The 18,723-nt window shown below is 45.4% G+C and overlaps 1 protein-coding gene across 13 annotated transcripts in view; it reads left to right on the top strand.

The window, feature by feature from the left end:
* Positions 1-18,010, top strand: part of LOC120065123 (eukaryotic translation initiation factor 4 gamma 3-like) — an 86,071-nt gene extending 68,061 nt beyond the window's left edge. For 11 of the 13 annotated variants that reach the window (XM_039015872.1, XM_039015876.1, XM_039015878.1 and 8 more), the window contains 24 exons: positions 137-907; positions 1,240-1,328; positions 1,600-1,861; positions 1,987-2,108; positions 3,183-3,332; positions 3,698-3,862; positions 4,078-4,275; positions 4,544-4,687; positions 4,870-5,106; positions 5,612-5,716; positions 6,097-6,235; positions 6,456-6,586; positions 7,498-7,588; positions 13,967-14,093; positions 14,201-14,412; positions 14,525-14,640; positions 14,755-14,927; positions 15,027-15,152; positions 15,505-15,586; positions 15,822-15,920; positions 16,033-16,179; positions 16,381-16,462; positions 16,568-16,714; positions 16,994-18,010. In XM_039015872.1, the coding sequence (XP_038871800.1) occupies positions 137-907; positions 1,240-1,328; positions 1,600-1,861; positions 1,987-2,108; positions 3,183-3,332; positions 3,698-3,862; positions 4,078-4,275; positions 4,544-4,687; positions 4,870-5,106; positions 5,612-5,716; positions 6,097-6,235; positions 6,456-6,586; positions 7,498-7,588; positions 13,967-14,093; positions 14,201-14,412; positions 14,525-14,640; positions 14,755-14,927; positions 15,027-15,152; positions 15,505-15,586; positions 15,822-15,920; positions 16,033-16,179; positions 16,381-16,462; positions 16,568-16,714; positions 16,994-17,175 (4,097 nt within the window). In that variant the 3' untranslated portion in view covers positions 17,176-18,010. The remainder of the gene's footprint in view (positions 1-136; positions 908-1,239; positions 1,329-1,599; positions 1,862-1,986; positions 2,109-3,182; positions 3,333-3,697; positions 3,863-4,077; positions 4,276-4,543; positions 4,688-4,869; positions 5,107-5,611; positions 5,717-6,096; positions 6,236-6,455; positions 6,587-7,497; positions 7,589-13,966; positions 14,094-14,200; positions 14,413-14,524; positions 14,641-14,754; positions 14,928-15,026; positions 15,153-15,504; positions 15,587-15,821; positions 15,921-16,032; positions 16,180-16,380; positions 16,463-16,567; positions 16,715-16,993) is intronic. The other 2 variants (XM_039015873.1, XM_039015867.1) reach the window with 2 other exon arrangements.
* The last annotated feature ends 713 nt before the right edge of the window (positions 18,011-18,723 follow it).

Here is an 18,723-nt window from a genome sequence, read left to right as displayed (position 1 = left end):
CCCCTCCACCCTCCAGGCACAATACATCTCTGCTCTGAGAGCAGAGGCCTGAGCAAGACGTTGACTCAGTAAAGAGATAGCACAAATAATTTTCTCTTTTGTGTTTAATGTCAGTGTTATCTCTTCGCTTTTCCAGTATATGATAAGCCAAAATTGGAGCAGGTTATCCGGAAGCCTTCCTCTCCCGGGATTGGACAACCAGAACCTTCTATGGCGTGGCGAGAGGCCAGTGCACCTGTAACTGCCCCATCTCCCCCTGTAGAAACAGAGCTTCCCTCTCCTGCCCCAGTGATGGTGGCGCCCATCCCTGCCCCTCGTCCTGTTGCCAGCCCCAACCCCATTGAGCAGCCCTCTGCAGTGGAGCCTGCTACTCCCACTCCCTCTGCAGCTGAGCCCAAGACCCTGCCTCCCACGACTCATTCCCAGATCCCAAACACAGTGGAGCCTCTTCCAGAAGCCCCACACACCCTGGCTGCTTCCCCCACCCTAACCCCAAAAGCTTTGAATGGCCATGCTGACACTGGGGCTGAGCTGGACACCCAGGCCCAGGAGCCCTCCCCCCTAGATTCCTCTCCCTCCCCACCCCAGCCCCAGGCTTCAACCCCGGCCTCCAGAGAAGACTGTAGTGAGGCTGTGCCCAGTGAGGTGAGAGCAGAGATCCCCCCTGCTGTCACGGACTCTATCGCACCCATCGCTGTAGTGCCAGTCACTCTGACCTCCAAACCTGCGCCTGCTTTTCCAGCACCTCCCCCTGGCCTTCCACCACTAGTGCAGGCCACAGCGGAGGCCAGCAAGCCCGCCGACACTAAAGACGTCCCTCTCAAAGCAGGGACAGAGGCATTCATAACACCAGACAACAAGCCTGAACCACAGCTACAAGCCCTTTCCAGAAAGAGTCCCACTACAGGTATGTACATAACCATGGGTACAGATGACCGTGTGAATGTCACATGGATGCCTGTGTGTATACTATATATAAACTGTTAAATGTTGCTGCTGGACACAACTAAGACTGTCCACGTTTATAGAATCTGTTTCAAACAGGATCAGTGCTGAGCTCATCACAGTGCTTACACTAACAGCTGGAGTGATTGGAGTGACCATGATTATTCTGAGAGGAAGGCCACTATTTTCCGCTAGTAAAAGTATCTAGTCATAGATTTTTAGTGGGTGCAATTTTGGGTAAATCGTTAGGCTATAGCCGACTTTAAAATGTCTTTGCTGTTGTTTTCGCTGCAGGATGTCAGACTGCTCCTGATGCACCAAAGACCTGGAAGAAACCAAATGAAGAGAGTCCTGTTGGAGATGCCCAACAGAGGGAGACTGAGGTAAGCAACAACCCTTCTTATTCACTCACTGCGGGGGAGGAGGAGGGGAAGCATAAACAGAGTAGACGGAGAGTGATTATATGGGGAATAGTTCAAATGGAAAATGTTTCCACATGTGTGGCGGTGGAACACAGACATGAATGACTTGAAGTGGTGTTATCGTCAGAGTACGTTGGCAAGGAGTTATCCATCATGATCAGTGTTCCCAGCCGACTCTGTGAAGGCAGCTCTGTCCCTCTCTCACCCCCTCTGCTTCCCCTCCATCCCCCAGGAGGAGCTCAAGCCTTTGGAAGAGGCTGCTGGAGACCAGGCCCTGCCACCCGCCAGGAGCTGCAGCACCTCTCCCCCTCCCTCAACAGCGCCCTCAGCCCTGGAGGCAGAGGAGAGGCCCCCAGCCCCTGAGGAAAACGGGGAGGCTGAGCCCATGAGGAACGGAGCAGGACACACCTCGGAGACGGAGAGCAGTGACAGCGGGGCCACCCCTGGGGACAATGAGGGCTCCACTGGAGCACCCCCAGACCTCTTCCATGAAGGTAGGGGGTGGTTATTATTCATTAGTGTCTCTCGCTTAGTTTTCACTATCAACAGTCATACAACCTTTGCACAGTATGAGATGAGCAGGGCTGTTTTCCTCACCTCTATCTTGTTGTTTCCTCAGATCTGGAGACTAATGGGAAGCGTCAGTACAAACGGGACTTCCTGCTGGGCTTTCAGTTCATGGCTGCCTGTACACAGAAGCCAGATGGGCTGCCTCAGATCAGTGACGTTGTGCTGGACAAGGTGTGTGAAGAGTGGGCTGAGCAGAGCTTCAACCTAGTGGTCAGAATGAGTTAGCTGTGAGCAAGGCCCTAAACCCCACAAAAAATATTCAGGACTATAAATGGATAGTGTAAGATGTTAGCAAAGTAAGTTGCTTTTGAAAAAAGCTCTCAAGTGAAGGGGTTATTTGTATGGAGCAAACGGTGTGAGTAGCCTTATTTGATCCCTTTAGTAAATACATGGCCCAATGTCATTTTTTTAACTATTCATTATGAAATTATATGCTTCTGGTAAGTTCATCTCCCTCTGCTGCACTCTGACCGAGCCAATAGCGGCTAGCCCATAGACATCCTGTTTTGTTTAAAATCACATAGCTATTATGTCACACTTGGCAGTGTTGATAATTCAGCCCCAGAAAAGGAGCAATAGACTGGCAACGATTGATGTACAGTCCCTGGGAGTCATATTTTTCTCCCTGAGAAAATGTTCACTGGAGGAGAGTACTAAGGGAAGTCAATGACAGCTGAGAGCGCTGGAGTTGTTATCCCCCTTCCCTCACAATGTTCCCTTCAGTCCTCCTTCCACATGTGGTTCTGACTTCACTCACTGCGCCAGTCACAAAATTTGTTAAACAGAATTGATCAAATGCATAGCTGATACACATAAAACAGCATACACAGTGGCGAACTAAGACTAGGATTGGGAATCCACCACCTCTCAGTGGACAACAGTGGGATGGACCTGAAAGTAGCTGGGTCTGACCTGTCTCTTTCGCCCCAGTGGTAGGCCCGATTCCAGCCCCTACCTCAGGCACTTCATGTAGATCTGAAAGGAGGTGATAGATCTACGCAATATGGTAGTACCCCCTGATAGGCTTGGTAAAACTTTCACCATATTGATTATACCTATCGTCCTTTCAGATCTCCAGAAGTGCTTAGGGAATCATGGCTAGGGTTGATCAGGGTTGTTTCTGGACCAGGCCACAGCCACTGCTCTCCCCATATGGCTAGGCCCACAGTGTTAAAGGATCACTGCTCCCCCTGCTGGTCAGCTGTCTCACTGTCCATCGCGCTCTCTCCCTGTGTGTCTCTGCAGATAAACCAAAACAAGCTGCCAACCCGGGCGGTAGAATCCAGGGTGATCTCCCGAGGCCCTGACTTCACACCGGCCTTTGCTGACTTTGGCAGACAGATGAGTGGAGGACGCGGCGGAGCTGCAGTGAGTCACACTCACTCCCAGGCTCACGTAATTACTACCCCTCCGCCCGACACAAACACCAATCTCTTTCTCAAATAATGTCTCTTCTTTTTGTTACTTCTCTCTCGCTCACTGACTCGCGCTCTCTCTCTGGCTGTCGCTCGCACACACACTCACAGAATATTACTTCTGGTATAGTAATGAACAACATCATCGCTGGGCTGGTATCATAGTGAGATAAATGAATCATGGGGAATTATTTGCATCTCGTTTGTTTACTAGGGATTACTCATTTCCCAAAGTCATACTCATTCAAGGGAAGTTGTGAATTAGACTTCAGCAAACAAGTCTTGGTGATGTGTGTGGTGTTGGTGGCGAGCTGTAGAAGTGACATGTTGTTCTCCTCTCTCCAGCAGATGATGAACATGGGGAGTGGTGCCCGGCGGCCCCCGCCCAGGAAGATTATCCTGAACGTGTCGGCGAATGAAGAGGTGCAACTGAAGAAGGCTGAGAATGCCTGGAAACCCGGCATGAAGAGGGCGGGGCCATCAGATGACCCTGAGGTCATTATAACACAGGTAGGAGCCAAACCTTTCATCTTACACCCAGACACACCCACACAGTCAAATCAAAAACGCACACCCTACTCAACCACAAGATGTTGAGTTTCTTCAGCAGTGACTCCACACAGGAAAGAGATATTGTGACCAAGGAGTTGTCAAGAGACCGAAGATCAAATGAAGTGAGTGAATTCTCACATCAATAAATTATGAGGATGTTGTTGCCCTGCCAGGAGCTCTTCCGGAAGGTGCGCAGTATCCTCAACAAACTGACTCCTCAGATGTTCAACCAGCTGATGAAGCAGGTGACGGACCTCACCATCGACACGGAGGAACGCCTCAAGGGCGTCATCGACCTGGTCTTTGAGAAGGCCATCGACGAGCCCGGCTTCTCTGTGGCCTACGGGAACATGTGTCGCTGCCTCACCACGGTATGTTAAGCTCAGCTCACTATTGTTCAGACATGATTATCTGTGGTTCCTCTGAATGCTGCTAGTCAACATCAAAATATAAACTGTACATGGGGCCTCTTAAGCCCCATAAACATTCAGCAAAATGTCCCTAAAGGTATATTTCTGCCCCCTTTCACTCTTTCTAGACCTCATCTCCCGTTCAATTCTCAGTTTTTCTTTACTCTGCTCTTTCCCCTATATCTCTGTACCTCTAACCAAATAGCTTGTTACCTCTGTTATTCTCCAGCTCAAAGTGCCCATGACGGACAAACCCGGAACCACAGTGAACTTCCGCAAACTGCTGCTCAACCGTTGTCAGAAGGAGTTTGAGCGGGACAAGGTGGATGACGTGGTGTTTGAAAGGAAACAGAAGGAACTTGACTCTGCACAGGTACCTAAACCCCACACACACACACACTACCCAGATCACTAATCTGTCTGTCACCTTGTAGTAGGGGAATATAGAGGAGAGAATTGTATGGGACTGATGTATTGTGGAGAGTTAGTGGGGGCTCATTGTTAGCTGTTGCTAGTTACTTAGTTCTGACAATCTACTCTCCATTTCCTCTCTAGTCCAGTGATCAAGAGAGACTACGGTTAGAGCTGGAGGAGGCCAAGGACAAGGCCCGCCGGCGCTCCATAGGGAACATCAAGTTCATCGGGGAGCTGTTCAAGCTCAAGATGCTGACAGAAGCCATCATGCACGACTGCGTGGTCAAGCTGCTGAAGAACCATGACGAGGAATCGCTGGAGTGCCTTTGCAGGCTGCTCACCACCATCGGCAAGGACCTGGACTTTGAGAAGGCCAAGGTGAGCCATGGGGAGGGAGCTTAAATGACTTCCAGCTGGTCGTATGAGGAAGCCCCTGAGGCCTGGGGGGACGTTGGTGAGGAGACATCTCACTGCTCCCTCGCGCCTGCTGTTGTCTGACCTGTTTTAACCTGCTGCTGGCCAAAGGAAAGACTCCTACACACGTACCAGTGTTCACCCTCTTTGGGCTCTACCAGAGTTTTAAGACTCTCTGTGGTCCTCATATTTACAAATGCTGTAATGGTGTATATCTGGCACATTTAACACTGAGACAGGAAATCACATTTAGTAGTCTGTGTTTTATAGGCTAAGAAAAAAGGCTTTTGTTGTACCTGCTCCCAAACTGCTCAGTTTACTTTGAGGCAATACTATATCACACTGAATTGTAAAATGGAGTGGAATGAAATGACATGAGTGTCTGGCTGTCCACTGGAGTGAATAGTGAGAATATTGTATTCATACATCACTTTGCAATGACCCTTTATCTCTCTCTTTCTTGTCATAGCCTCGCATGGATCAGTATTTCAATCAGATGGAGAAAATTGTTAAGGAGCGGAAGACATCGTCTCGGATACGGTTTATGCTGCAGGACGTGATAGACCTCCGATTGGTGAGTGTGTGTGTGTGTGTGTGCATACTCGAGCCTTGTGGTTGTGTGCTGTCTGTGCAGCTCAGCCCACCAGTGAGGGTAAAAAAAAAAATGTATTACAATAAATAGGAGAAAACAAATTCTAATTTTCAGTTCTTCACACGGGCTCCCTGAGCAGACCAGTAATTCACTCTGAGGAAGAAAACAACAGACTGTAATCAGTTAGATTTGAGCATAGAATAAAAAAGTCTGCATGCATAGCCATCAACAAAATACTGCTGTGCCGTTGGGGCTCCTTGACTGTAGGCTAATTGAGTTGTACGCAGTTCAGTAATTAAAAACACCAGATTGTCTCTCTGAGGGAACTCCTTGCGCAAGTCTAACACTGCTCTTTCCAACAGCACAACTGGGTGTCCAGGAGAGCTGACCAGGGCCCCAAGACCATCGAGCAGATCCACAAAGAGGCCAAGATCGAGGAGCAGGAGGAGCAGAGGAAGGTGCACCAGCAGCTGCTTTCCAAGGACACCAAGAGAAGGCCAGGTCAGCCAGGCCCATGGGCTACATCCTCTAAGGCTTAGAGCTACACTGGCATTCCCTCCCCATAGCCTGCAGACGGAGACACTACAGTGGCCCACAGTGGACTATCCCATCTGTCAACTCACCCCACAGTATTCTCTCAAACCTGGGGCACTATTTGATTTGTCTTTAATAAACCTGTTGACATGTTATCCTTCCTGTGTGTGTTTCCTCTGTCCTCCAGAGCAACAACAGCAGCAGAGAGAACAGCAAAGGGAGCAGCGTGTGCAACAGAGAGACGAGACTTGGAACACTGTGCCTATGACCAAGAACAGCAGGACAATCGACCCCACCAAGATCCCCAAGATCTCCAAGGTCAGCCACTAAAGCACCTGTAGACCTCATCTTTTGACTGACTCGTTTACCATGGAGGTTCACTGGGGTTTTAAGTGTACTCAATTTTAATTACAAAATGGCATCTGTCAATAATTTGTTTGGTTCCTTCAAGTCTGTAGAAGTTGGATGATATGAATTATGTTTACCTCATCAATGAAGAGTTATGTTCTCATTGGTCTACAAGCACAAGTCTTTATGGACAAATATTAACTTAACATTCAAAGTTTTACTGAGTTATAGTTCATATAAGGAAATCGGTCAATTGAAATAGATTTAATAGGCCAGGCCCACCCTTGTGCGTATAGAACATTTCTAGTATATTTTATTTCAGCTCAGTATAGTAGATGAAACTACTGTGTTGTAATGTATATACTGCAATTAGGCATCTTATCATGCACAGGATTCCTGTGGTTCTTCATCCCTGTCCTCAAATGATACTGATAGTCCCAATCCCTACCTCTTCAAAGAGTATTTTAAATAATCCCACTGCACCCCCCCCCCCCCCCAAACACACAAAAAGCCTAACACTCCCATTTGCTTCCAATGACTGTGATATGTGGTTGTCTCACATAGCTATCTTAAGATTAATGCAGAAACTGTCAGTCACTCTGGATAAGAGCTTCTGCTAAATGACTAAAATGTAAATGTAGTGGTGAAATGATACGGGTCCAAATGCCAGATAGTTGGGGTACAAGCACACCCATCCTTGCATACTGGCTCCCCATGCCATACAGAGCTGCTATAAACCCACATCTGTGTGTCAGTACCAATGATGTATTAGGCAGCTCTCCATTCTCCTCAGAGACTGTTGGTCATTATAGCGTTGTAGGCCCAGATCACATGATATGAGTATTGGAAGGTGAACTGTTTTTGTCTGTTATCCTGTTTAGCCTCAGATGGATGAGAAGATCCAACTAGGACCACGAGCCTCACTCAACTGGATGAAGGGCAGCAGCGGAGGGGCCAAGGCCAGTGACTCCGGTGAGGAGACATTAGGGCTGGGCGACGTATTATTTATTTTTTCGTTTTTATGAGCACTTCTGTACTGCACATCCTGTTCTCATGTTGTCTTTTGGTCTTGTCTCCTTCGCTCATTCTGCTGTGACTGTGCACCTTCCCATTTATGCACACTAAGCCCTCCCCCTGCCACTCACAACAACAAAGATGGAAAATAACTGTTTCCTCTCTGACAACCGGTGGTTTCAACTCGCTATTTGCATTTGAGGTTTGGTCCAACAGAATCGGTCAAATGGACTCCGAAACACATTAAGACATTATTTAACTGTAATAGATGAGAGCTTAACCTGTAATAGATGAGAACTTAACCTTTCTGACAATACCTGAATTAATTAGATTATTGCTGACTGTTTGAAATGCAGTGTATTTTATAATGATACTGATGTGACATTTTTGGCCGATACGATAACCAATATTTTTTTTAAATGCGGCCTTTAAGCATTCTAGTACAGTTATATAGTTAACACATACACATGGATGCAGCGGTATAAGGCACTGCATCTCAGTGCAAGAGGCGTCACTACAGTCCCTGGTTCGAATCCAGGCTGTATCACATCCGGCCGTGAATGAGAGTCCCGTAGGGCGCCGCACAATTGGCCCAGCATCGTCCGGGTTTGGCCGGGGTAGGCAGTCATTGTAAATAACAATTTGTTCTTAACTGACTTGCCTAGTTAAATAAAGGTTACACACACACACCACACTGACCAAAAAGTTATTTTGTTGGCATTTACGTATGTCCCCATTACCAGTAACACATAATCAAAACCTATTTCTTTCACTTGCTGTGCTGTTTCGTTGTTCATTTGTTCAGTTGTTTCATTCTCAACCAGGATTTCTATGGAACTCCTTTTGGGTCTTTGCATGTCAAAAATGATACACGTCAAATAACACTTTGTTGACCAAGCAGGACCTGAATATGACTGCACGTCACATAATAATTTTACGCGTTCATACATTTTTTATGTAGTTATTACATGTTGATTACACTATCACTCGTATTTCATATGTCACAACAATTCATCGATACGTATGCTATGATGCTGGTAAAGTTGTCTTGCGCACCTAGTGCTGGTCATAAAAAAGCTAGCTAGCTCATGGATGCAAACATTGTTCTTCCCTAAAAACATAGCAAAACAACATCTGTTTCAGTAGCTATAGTTAGCTAGCTATAACATATCTTGGGTATTGAGTAGACTGATCCCCAATCCTTAGGTAAAGCTGTACAGTGCAATATGAATGTCAATACACACACTAGGCTGACTGGGGAGGTGATTTCACACAGTCACAGTCCCGCGATAAAAGCTAGAATGCTAATATTTGCATAAACTTCTCACAGTTGTGTTCTGTGGGTGTCACTGAGTAGACTGATACCCCATTTCATTGCTTCACATTCCAACCTTGTTTAACATTATCTAGTCTAAATATGGCATGATTCCACCAATTGTAACCTTCTACATCACTTTCAAAGATATACTTTTATTTTGAAGGCAAACCACAAATTCCACTATTGTGCCTAATCCTTATTGTGGCTAGCTTCACAACGGCAGGTAGCCTAGTGGTTGGGGCGGCAGGTAGCCTAGTGTTTAGAGTGTTGGACTTGTAACCGAAAGGTTGCAAGATTGAATCCCCGAGCTGACAAGGTAAAACATCTGTCGTTCTGCCCCTGAACAAGGCAGTTAACCCACTGTTCCTAGGCCGTCATTGAAAATAAGAATTTGTTCTTAACTGACTTGCCTAGTTAAAGGTAAATAAATAAAAACATAACCCGGTCTGGTTGAGACTCATTAGCCAGATGAAGCTAGCTTTGTGCAATAGCTATTTATTTTCTTGAACTGAAGTTCAATTTCAAGAGGCAAACAACAAGTGGCTACCTAGCTAATACTTACAAGGATTTCTAAATCATTGCTAAGAATAATGAAAATGACTGCAGTTTCCACTGGTCTTTGTTTTCAGGCCGATTGTATAGGTGCTAGCTAGGTACCGAGCTAAAGCTAGCTAGCTACCCCAGAAGCTGCGGTCGAACAAATAATGCTTTAATACCAACGCGGTATTGTAAACACATCGTTCGTGGCCGGTGTTTGCTTGTTTGCAGACTTTTTTGTACAGCTTTGAGAGTACTACTGATAGTAGTGGTGGCGCTTTTCTTGCACGTGCAAATTCAGAACACACAACATTCTATAATAGAACTGTGTTATTTAACGCATCAAATAGTGTTATTGTCAAATAGTGTTATTTGCCGTGTATCTTTATTGACACGCAAAGATCCAAACGGCATTCTTGTTTGTACAGATGAACGTGGTACCTTCAGGCATTTGGAAATTGCTCCCAAGGATGAACCAGACTTGTGGAGGTCTACACATTTTTTTTCTCAGGTCTTGGCTCATAGTATGTTGTGAATCTAATAGCAGTGGTACTATTACTGTGTAACTCTGGTAGGGCAACATCTGAAAAATAGCGCACTTGGTAGTGTGTACCGGTGCTCGACCAGTCACAAAGCATACATCACAAACGACAGAGAACGGTTGATTGTCAAGGGCAATGAATTTCATTATCTTGACGTTAATGAATTTTTCCTTTGAGTTGTCTCGCTGAAATGTTCTTACTTTTTCAAATGACTGCTCGACTTGTTGACTGTTCTGTGTAGCGCAAAATTTTACATGCCGTCATTATGTCATGTACCTACATTTGAAGTCGGAAGTTACATACACCTTAGCCAAATACATTTAAACTCAGTTTTTCACAATTCCTGAAATTGAATCGTAGTAAAAAATTCCCTGTTTTAGGTCAGTTAGGATCACCACTTGTCAGAATAATAGCAGAGTGAGATATTTCAGCTTTTATTTCTTTCATCACATTCCCAGTGGGTCAGAAGCTTACATACACTCAATTAGTATTTGGCCTTTAAATTGTTTAACTTGGTCAAACGTTTCAGGTAGCCTTCCACAACCTTTCCACAATAAGTTGGGTGAATTTTGGCCCATTCCTCCTGACAGAGCTTGTGTAACTGAGTCAGGTTTGTAGGCCTCCTTGCTCGCATACACTTTTTCAGTTCTGGCCACAAATGTTCTATAGGATTGAGGTCAGGGCTTTGTGATGGCCACTCCAATACCTTGACTTTGTTGTCCTTAAGCCATTTTGCCACAACTTTGGACGTATGCTTGGGGTCATTGTCCATTTGGAAGACCCTTTTGCGACCAAGCTTTAACTTCCTGACTGATGTCTGATGTTGCTTCAATATATCCATATAATTTTCTTTCCTCATGATGCCATCTATTTTGTGAAGTGCACCAGTCCCTCCTGCAGCAAATTACCGCCACAATATGATGCTGCCACCCCCGTCTTCGGCTTGCAAGCCTCCCCCTTTTCCCTCCAAACATAACAATGGTCATTATGGCCAAACAGTTCTATTTTTGTTTCATCAGACCAGAGGACATTTCTCCAAAAAGTACACTCTTTGTCCCCATGTGCAGTTGCAAACCGTATTCTTGCTTTTTTATGGGGGTTTTGGAGCAGTGGCTTCTTCCTTGCTGAGCGGCCTTTCAGGTTATGTCGATATAGGACTCGTTTTACTGTGGATATAGATTGATTTGCACTTTTCGCACCAAAGTACGTTCATCTCTAGGAGACAGAACGCGTCTCCTTCCTGAGCGGTATGACGGCTGCGTGGACCCATGGTGTTTATACTTGCATACTATTGTTTGTACAGATGAACGTGGTACCTTAAGGCATTTGGAAATTGCTCCCAAGGATGAACCAGACTTGTGGAGGTCTACGCATTTTTTTTTTCTCAGGTCTTGGCTTATTTATTTTGATTTTCCCATGATGTCAAGCAAAGAGGCACAGAGTTTGAAGGTAGGCCTTGAAATGCATCCACAGGTACACCTCCAATTGACTCAAATGATGTCAATTAGCCTATCAGAAGCTTTTAAAGCCATGACATAATTTTCTGGAATTTTCCAAGCTGTTTAAAGGCACAGTCAACTTAGTGCATGTAAACTTCTGACCCACTGGAATTGTGATACAGTGAATTATAAGTGAAATAATCTGTCTGTAAACAATTGTTGGAAAAATTGCTTGTCATGCACAAAGTAGATGTCCAAACCGCCTTGCCAAAACTATAGTTTGTTAACAAGAAATTTGTGGAGTGGTTGAAAAATGAGTTTTAATAACTCCAACCTAAGTGTATGTAAACTTCCGATTTCAACTGTATACACGTCAGCTTTGACATTGGCGTTAAACAATGACATCAGGCTGATACCGATGTTGCCATTATCTAATATCGACCGATTCCGATATGTTCACCGATTATATCATGCATCCCTAGAATTTTACAAAGCTTATTTAGAGAAAAAAATTGACAAACTCAGCAAAAAAAGAAATGTCCTCTCACTGTCAGCTGCGTTTACTTTCAGCAAACTTAACGTGTAAATTTTATATAAACATAAGACATAAACTGAACAAGTTCCACAGACATGTTACTAACAGAAATTGAATAATGTGTCCATGAACAAAGGGGGGTTCAAAATCAAAAGTAACAGTCAGTATCTGGTGTGGCCACCAGCTGCATTAAGTACTGCAGTGCATCTCCTCCTCATGGACTGCACCAGATTTGCCAGTTCTTGCTGTGAGATGTTACCCCACTCAGCCACCAAGACACCTGCAAGTTGACGGACATTTCTGGGGGGAATGGGCCTAGCCCTCACCCTCCGATCCAACAGGTCCCAGATGTTCTCAATGGGATGGAGATCCGGACTCTTCGCTGGCCATGGCAGAACACGGACATTCCTGTCTTGCAGGAAATCACGCACAGAACGAGCAGTATGGCTGGTGGCATTGTCATGCTGGAGGGTCATGTCAGGATGAGCCTGCAGGAAGGGTACCACATGAGGGAGGAGGTTGTCTTCCCTGTAACGCACAGTGTTGAGATTGCCTGCAATGACAACAAGCTCAGTCCGATGATGCTGTGACACACCGCCCCAGACCATGATGGACCCTCCACCTCCAAATCGATCCCGCTCCAGAGTACAGGCCTCGGTGTAACGCTCATTCCTTTGACGATAAACGCAAATCCGACCATCACCCCTGGTGAGACAAAACCGCGACTCGTCAGTGAAGAGCACTTTTTTCCAGTCCTGTCTGGTCCAGCAACGGTGGGTTTGTGCCCATAGGCGACGTTGTTGCCGGTGATGTCTGGTGAGGACCTGCCTTACAACAGGCCCTCTCTCAGCCTATTATGGACAGTCTGAGCACTGATGGAGGGATTATGTGTTCCTGGTGTAACTCGGGCAGTTGTTGTTGCCATCCTGTACTTGTCCCGCAGGTGTGATGTTCGGATGTACCGATCTTGTGCGGGTGTTTTTACACGTGGTCTGCCACTGCGAGGACGATCAGCGGTCCGTCCTGTCTCCCTGGAGTGCTGTCTTAGGCGTCTCACATTATGGACATTGCAATTTATTGCCCCGGCCACATCTGCAGTCCTCATGCCTCCTTGCAGCATGCCTAAGGCACGTTCATGCAGATGAGCAGGGACCATGGGCATCTTTCTTTTGGTGTTTTTCAGAGTCAGTAGAAAGGCCTCTTTAGTGTCCTAAGTTTTCATAACTGTGACCTTAATTGCCTACCGTCTGTAAGCATCCACACCTTGTCCTATGAGACATACTGTTAGATAGCTCTCGTTATATCCATTTACTCTGTACAGGGTTCTAGCATAGGATGGGTTATGGATTGGGGACGTTCTTTCAACCTGCCTTTACTTGACGACACTTCCTTCATTCTCTATTTGGAAAGCACCAGCGTCTTATAAACGTCTGTTTCCAGTTGTAGGTGGAACTTCGATAACGAGGAAATACTCAAGAGAATTCATCCACTTTTTGTACCGAGTGCCTCTTGCATTTGTGTAGATCTTTGTTTGGGTGGTCCTGTGTGACGCACTGTCATCTTCTATATGTGGCTGCAGCTGCGTCGCTTAAAATTGAATATTTCCTGCAAAGATGTCGGGAAATGGGAGATGTTCAGCAGCTAAAATTGCAAGGGAACTCCTCACTCGGTGCAAAAAAGTGGATTTTATATTTTTCTGAATATTCTCTGGTTTTTGGAGTTCCACCTGCAACTAGTAACAGGAATTTTTAAGACACCGCCAAGTAAAGGTCGGTTGAATGTTGTACTGTATTGTCTATCTACCATCTGCTCGACCTCAGACACAAGCTATAGCTTTAGATATGCCACAGAGGTTCAAGACTGCTTGGCTAACCGTCACACACACACTGGTGATGCAGGTGAACTAGTCATACTTGTGTCCTGGTTGAAATGTAATTTCTGCTGCTTCATTTTGTCTCCTATCAGAATTATCCCGGTCTGGTGGTGGTGGTGCCAGTTTAAACCGGTACTCTGCACTCCAGTCCACCCAATCTCATCAAACCACCCCACCGGCACAGAACCTAGAGTATGACACTAGAAGAACCTTGGGCAGGTAATGATCGCATTTTGAAACTTATGGATTTGGTCTCGAACTCTGAACGTCCCATTTTAGGGCAAAACATTCACTCATGGTGTATGTGTGTGTGTGTGTTCTCCCAGTCGAAGCAGTGCAGGGAGAGAGCGAAGTGAGAAGCCCCTGAGCCCAGCTCCGTCGAGGCCCGGTTCCTTCGTCCGAGGCGGGAGTGCCAAGGAGCTTCCGGAGAGCCCGGCCCTGAGTCCTGAGGAGCCCCGCAGAGAGCTGGAGAGCCCCAGGAGGCCCAGCGTAAGCGAGGACAAGACTGAGCCAGAGCGCAGCAGTGCCAGGGAGCCTGGTGAGGGAACAGGAGGACAGTTCTAGACTGACTAAACATACGGAGTCAGTGGACACTCACTCACACACTCTATAAGGGGAGCACTCTTGTAACGGTGTTCTTTTCCCTACAGTGAAAGCAGAGCCTGTGGTGGCCCAGTCTCCAGACAGACCTACCCTCTCTGAGGAGGAGATGGAGAGGAAGTCCAGAGCTATCATTGACGAGTTCTTGCACATCAACGATTATAAGGTGGAATAATTTAATAATGCTATTATATTGCATACTGTATGTGAATGCCTTTGTGTTTTACTCTCGAAAGGAAGTTTGTAAAACAAAGATATGTGTTTGTTGTATTCTCTGTAGGAGGCTGTGCAGTGTGTGGATGAGCTGGACATGTCCTCTCAGCTCCATGTGTTTGTGCGTGTGGGGGTGGAGTCCACTCTGGAGCGCAGTCAGATCACACGGGACCACATGGGCAAGCTCCTCTTCCAGTTGGTGCAGCAGGACATCCTGGCCAAGCCCCAGTTCTTCAAAGGGTCAGCCTGCCTACATATCCATCTGCTCTCATTCAACATGTGTCATCTAACAACTGTGCTGTATCTAAAATGGCCGTCTCATCAGATTATCTTTCCCAGGTTTGCTGACACCCTTGAGCTGGCGGATGACATGGCCATTGACATTCCCCATATCTGGCTGTATCTGGCCGAGCTGCTCAGCCCTGTGCTGAGAGACAGGGGCTTCTCTATGAGAGAGCTCTTTAGGTAACACCGCTACTCTACAGCACCACAATATTGTATTGTTATCTCCCTGTAAAGTTATGGAGATCAAGAGGGGGTTACTATTGCATCAACAGAGCTTATCAGATCAGTCCACATGCAACCCACATTTATTAAGATCTCACAGTCTGCAGGATGACAAATGTACTCCATTTCGTTGCCTCTGTCAAATATTACTGACTGTGGCTATCTCAGTTCACTGATTATGGAGTGTTGATGTTGGCTCTCACACCTCCATTCCCTGCTGTGGCTTTCTGTAAACTGAGATATGAAGAAAAACAGTTGGGCGGGATGGAACCGCCGGAGACATCTAATCGTTTTCTCTGTTTGTCCACAGTGAATTAAGCAAACCTTTACTTCCTGTGGGAAAAGCTGGGATCTTATTTTCTGAAATACTGCACATACTATGCAAACAAATGGTAAGTGACATTTTGTCGGTTTTACTCCTAGTTTACTCCTAGCCCCTTTACCGCTTTCAAACAACATTTCCCTCACAGAGAACAGTTAACATAGCTGTCAGATATTTTTTTATGATTTAGACGAGAGGTGTAAACGAGACGGGTGTGAGTGCGTTATAGTGCATATCAAGTAAACAAGTCATTAACTATTGGATGCCAGGTTTCTGACATGTTATCCTGTCTGTCTCCTACACAGAGCCATAGGAAAGTGGGCACCTTGTGGAGAGAGTCGGGCCTCAGCTGGAGTGACTTCTTGCCAGAGGGAGAGGATGTCCAGGATTTCATCTCAGAGCAGGTTAGTGAGATAAACCCTCTGTATTACGGCATGGAGGCATCCCAACAGAAACAGGTTCACAGCAACCTAACCCTCTTCATTTCCCCTCCTCTCCATGTCCTCCTCCTGTCAGAAGCTCCAGTTCACTGAGGCGGACTGCTCCAGCCATGAGGCAGCCCTCGCCACGACAGCACTGTCCCTTGTGGTGCTCAACCAGCAGCTAGAGAGACTGCTGCTGGAGGACATGGCCAGTGATGAGCAGATCTTTGACTGGGTAGAGGTACGGACTGTAGTATTACGCCCGCCACACAGCTCAGCACAGCCACGTTTGACTTCATGTCATACGCATGTTGTGTTTATACATGCATAGTGTTGCATATTTCAAGTGAAGTGTCACAGATGCAGGCAGTGATATCGAGAAGCTTTCACCTCTGTCTAAGCGGAGCTCCTTTGTGCTCCTCTGTTATCATCCACATCCCAGGCAAATCTAGATGAATCTCAGATGAGCTCCTCTCCGTTCCTGAGAGCTCTGATGACGGCTGTGTGTAAGGCAGCGGTGAAAGGTAAGCTCTCCATTCCTTTAGCTAGGAACAGATCAATGTTGTTTTATATATATTATATAGCTAGAGGAATTCAACAATTCTTTGCATCTTTTGTTTCTTGTGTAGATGAAAGTGCTTCCTGTCGAGTGGACGTAGCCATCATTCAGAGGAGATTGCCCGTATTACTCAAGTACCTTAACTCAGACACTGAGCGACAGCTTCAAGCACTTTATGCACTGCAGGCGCTGATAGTCACTTTGGATCAGCCTCCTAGTAAGTAGCATCCCAATCAGACCCTTCAACCTCAATATTCACTATAAAGATATAAGCACGGTTCTGTCTCCTGCCCTGCATTTTACTTTTACTTTTTTATTCTTGACAGCAGACATCCTTTCATGGTTTTCTCATGCAGCCATTGCTATTATTTGAAGTGTATTCATTAACCTACATGCATATCTATACCCTCACACACACTGAAAGCGGAGACTAATTTAAACCATGGGATTTGATGGTTATCATAGCACTTTTCCCCTCTTGTCTCTCTTTCTCCAGACCTGCTCCGGATGTTCTTCGATTGTCTGTATGATGAGGACGTGATCTCGGAGGACGCTTTTTACAAGTGGGAGACCAGCAAAGACCCAGCAGAGGAGCTGGGCAAGGGTGTGGCTCTCAAGTCTGTAACGGCTTTCTTCACCTGGCTGAGGGAAGCCGAGGAGGAGTCGGAGGATAATTGACAAGGGAGCAGGCGGCCGCTGTAAGCCCCCAGGACAAGAGGCCAGCTGTTGCTACATAGAATAACTGCATCTTCATAGCAAAACAAACAGACAAACCTACAAAATGAGCGCGGGCAGGACGACATGTTTACGGCTGGAATTTTTTCTGCGGTACGGTTCTGAGACCATTTTGAGTTTGAATTCCAACGGCTGAAGCACTAAATACCTGTATTATACATAGAAAAATATTTTTGTTTTAAATTTTAACTTTTCTTTTGTTACTTTTTAAGAAGAGACTTAAAGATACATAGGTTCCAGACTCTTTAATTTATTATTTTTTTAAAGGACTGCAAATATGGAAGTTTATTTAACATTTGCAGATGCTCATAATGAGGAAAACATTGATGACGAATAGAAATAATATTATTAATTATAATAACAATAATAATTGTGAAATAAATAGCCTCCCTGGATTCCGTGTTTGGTTGAAAACAGGGTAAAAAGTTATTTTGGGATGAAGGGGAAGGCAGAGAAAGGGTGGATGCACAGAGACAATTGACATTGTAAGACATCAGAGGTCAAAGGTTATCAGTAAATAACCACAGGAAGTGCACTCTGTGATATGTACATAAACCTCCCAAGAGGAAGAGATATGCATTCAAGAAGCAATGCAAATCAGTCCACAAAATAACACTTAAATGAACGTGAATAAACAACAATGAACAATGGATAAAATGCAAGATTAAAAAGAAAATGCCAAGGTTGCTGAACATGAAGTGCTTGTAATACTTAAGACCTACCGAGCAAATGAAAAGCTTGTAAATACATTAAAGACAAAAAAGGTATTTAAAAAATATTGCAAATGCAATGGTGATTTTATGGAGTGTGATGTCTGCACTGCAATGTGAAGATTTGTTACTGTGTTTTAACATTGCTGGCGATACAGTCTGAAGATGAAAGTGTGGCAGTGTCAAGCATTTATCTCTAAAATGAGGCTACAGTATAGGGATTCTGAAAGATATTGAGTAACTCTTGTAGGACAATGGAAGTTAACTAGAACAATTATTTTCTCATAAATACAAAAAATTTGAGTCAACTTCCATTGTCTTCCAAGAGTTGCCGGTTTGTTCCTTTTTATTAATGCTTTTTGATTGAAAAGTTAAGTATCGACAGTACCTTTTCCTCCACAGGAATTGACCCTACATCTTATTTTATACCCCTTAGACGAGTGAGGAAATATTGTAACGAAATAGCTGAGCCTGATGAGGCATGAATGATGTAGGACAAGTCATATCTTGCATGTCTTAAATTGCCTTAGGATGTTTGCCAGAATTCCTATGTAATGCTCTTGTATCTTTTGACCTGTGATTCAGGTGTAGAGTCAATGAAGTGACTGTCAACTGTAGTGGATGAGCACAAACATCTGCAAAAAGCATTCGCATACAGCCTGCAGAAATGTAGGCGGGTAAGAGAGCCTGTATCACACCATTCTTTGATCACATTTCAGACAATTTCACCTTCTGACAGACCGGAAACCAGTATGGTATTGGAGCTGTAGTCTACAGTGTC

This window comes from Salvelinus namaycush, chromosome 20 (genome assembly GCF_016432855.1).
Source record: "Salvelinus namaycush isolate Seneca chromosome 20, SaNama_1.0, whole genome shotgun sequence".
NCBI classification, from domain to species: domain Eukaryota; kingdom Metazoa; phylum Chordata; class Actinopteri; order Salmoniformes; family Salmonidae; genus Salvelinus; species Salvelinus namaycush.
The sequence above is the reverse complement of the archived record's forward strand: the minus strand, read 5'-3'. Positions and strand labels throughout refer to the sequence as shown.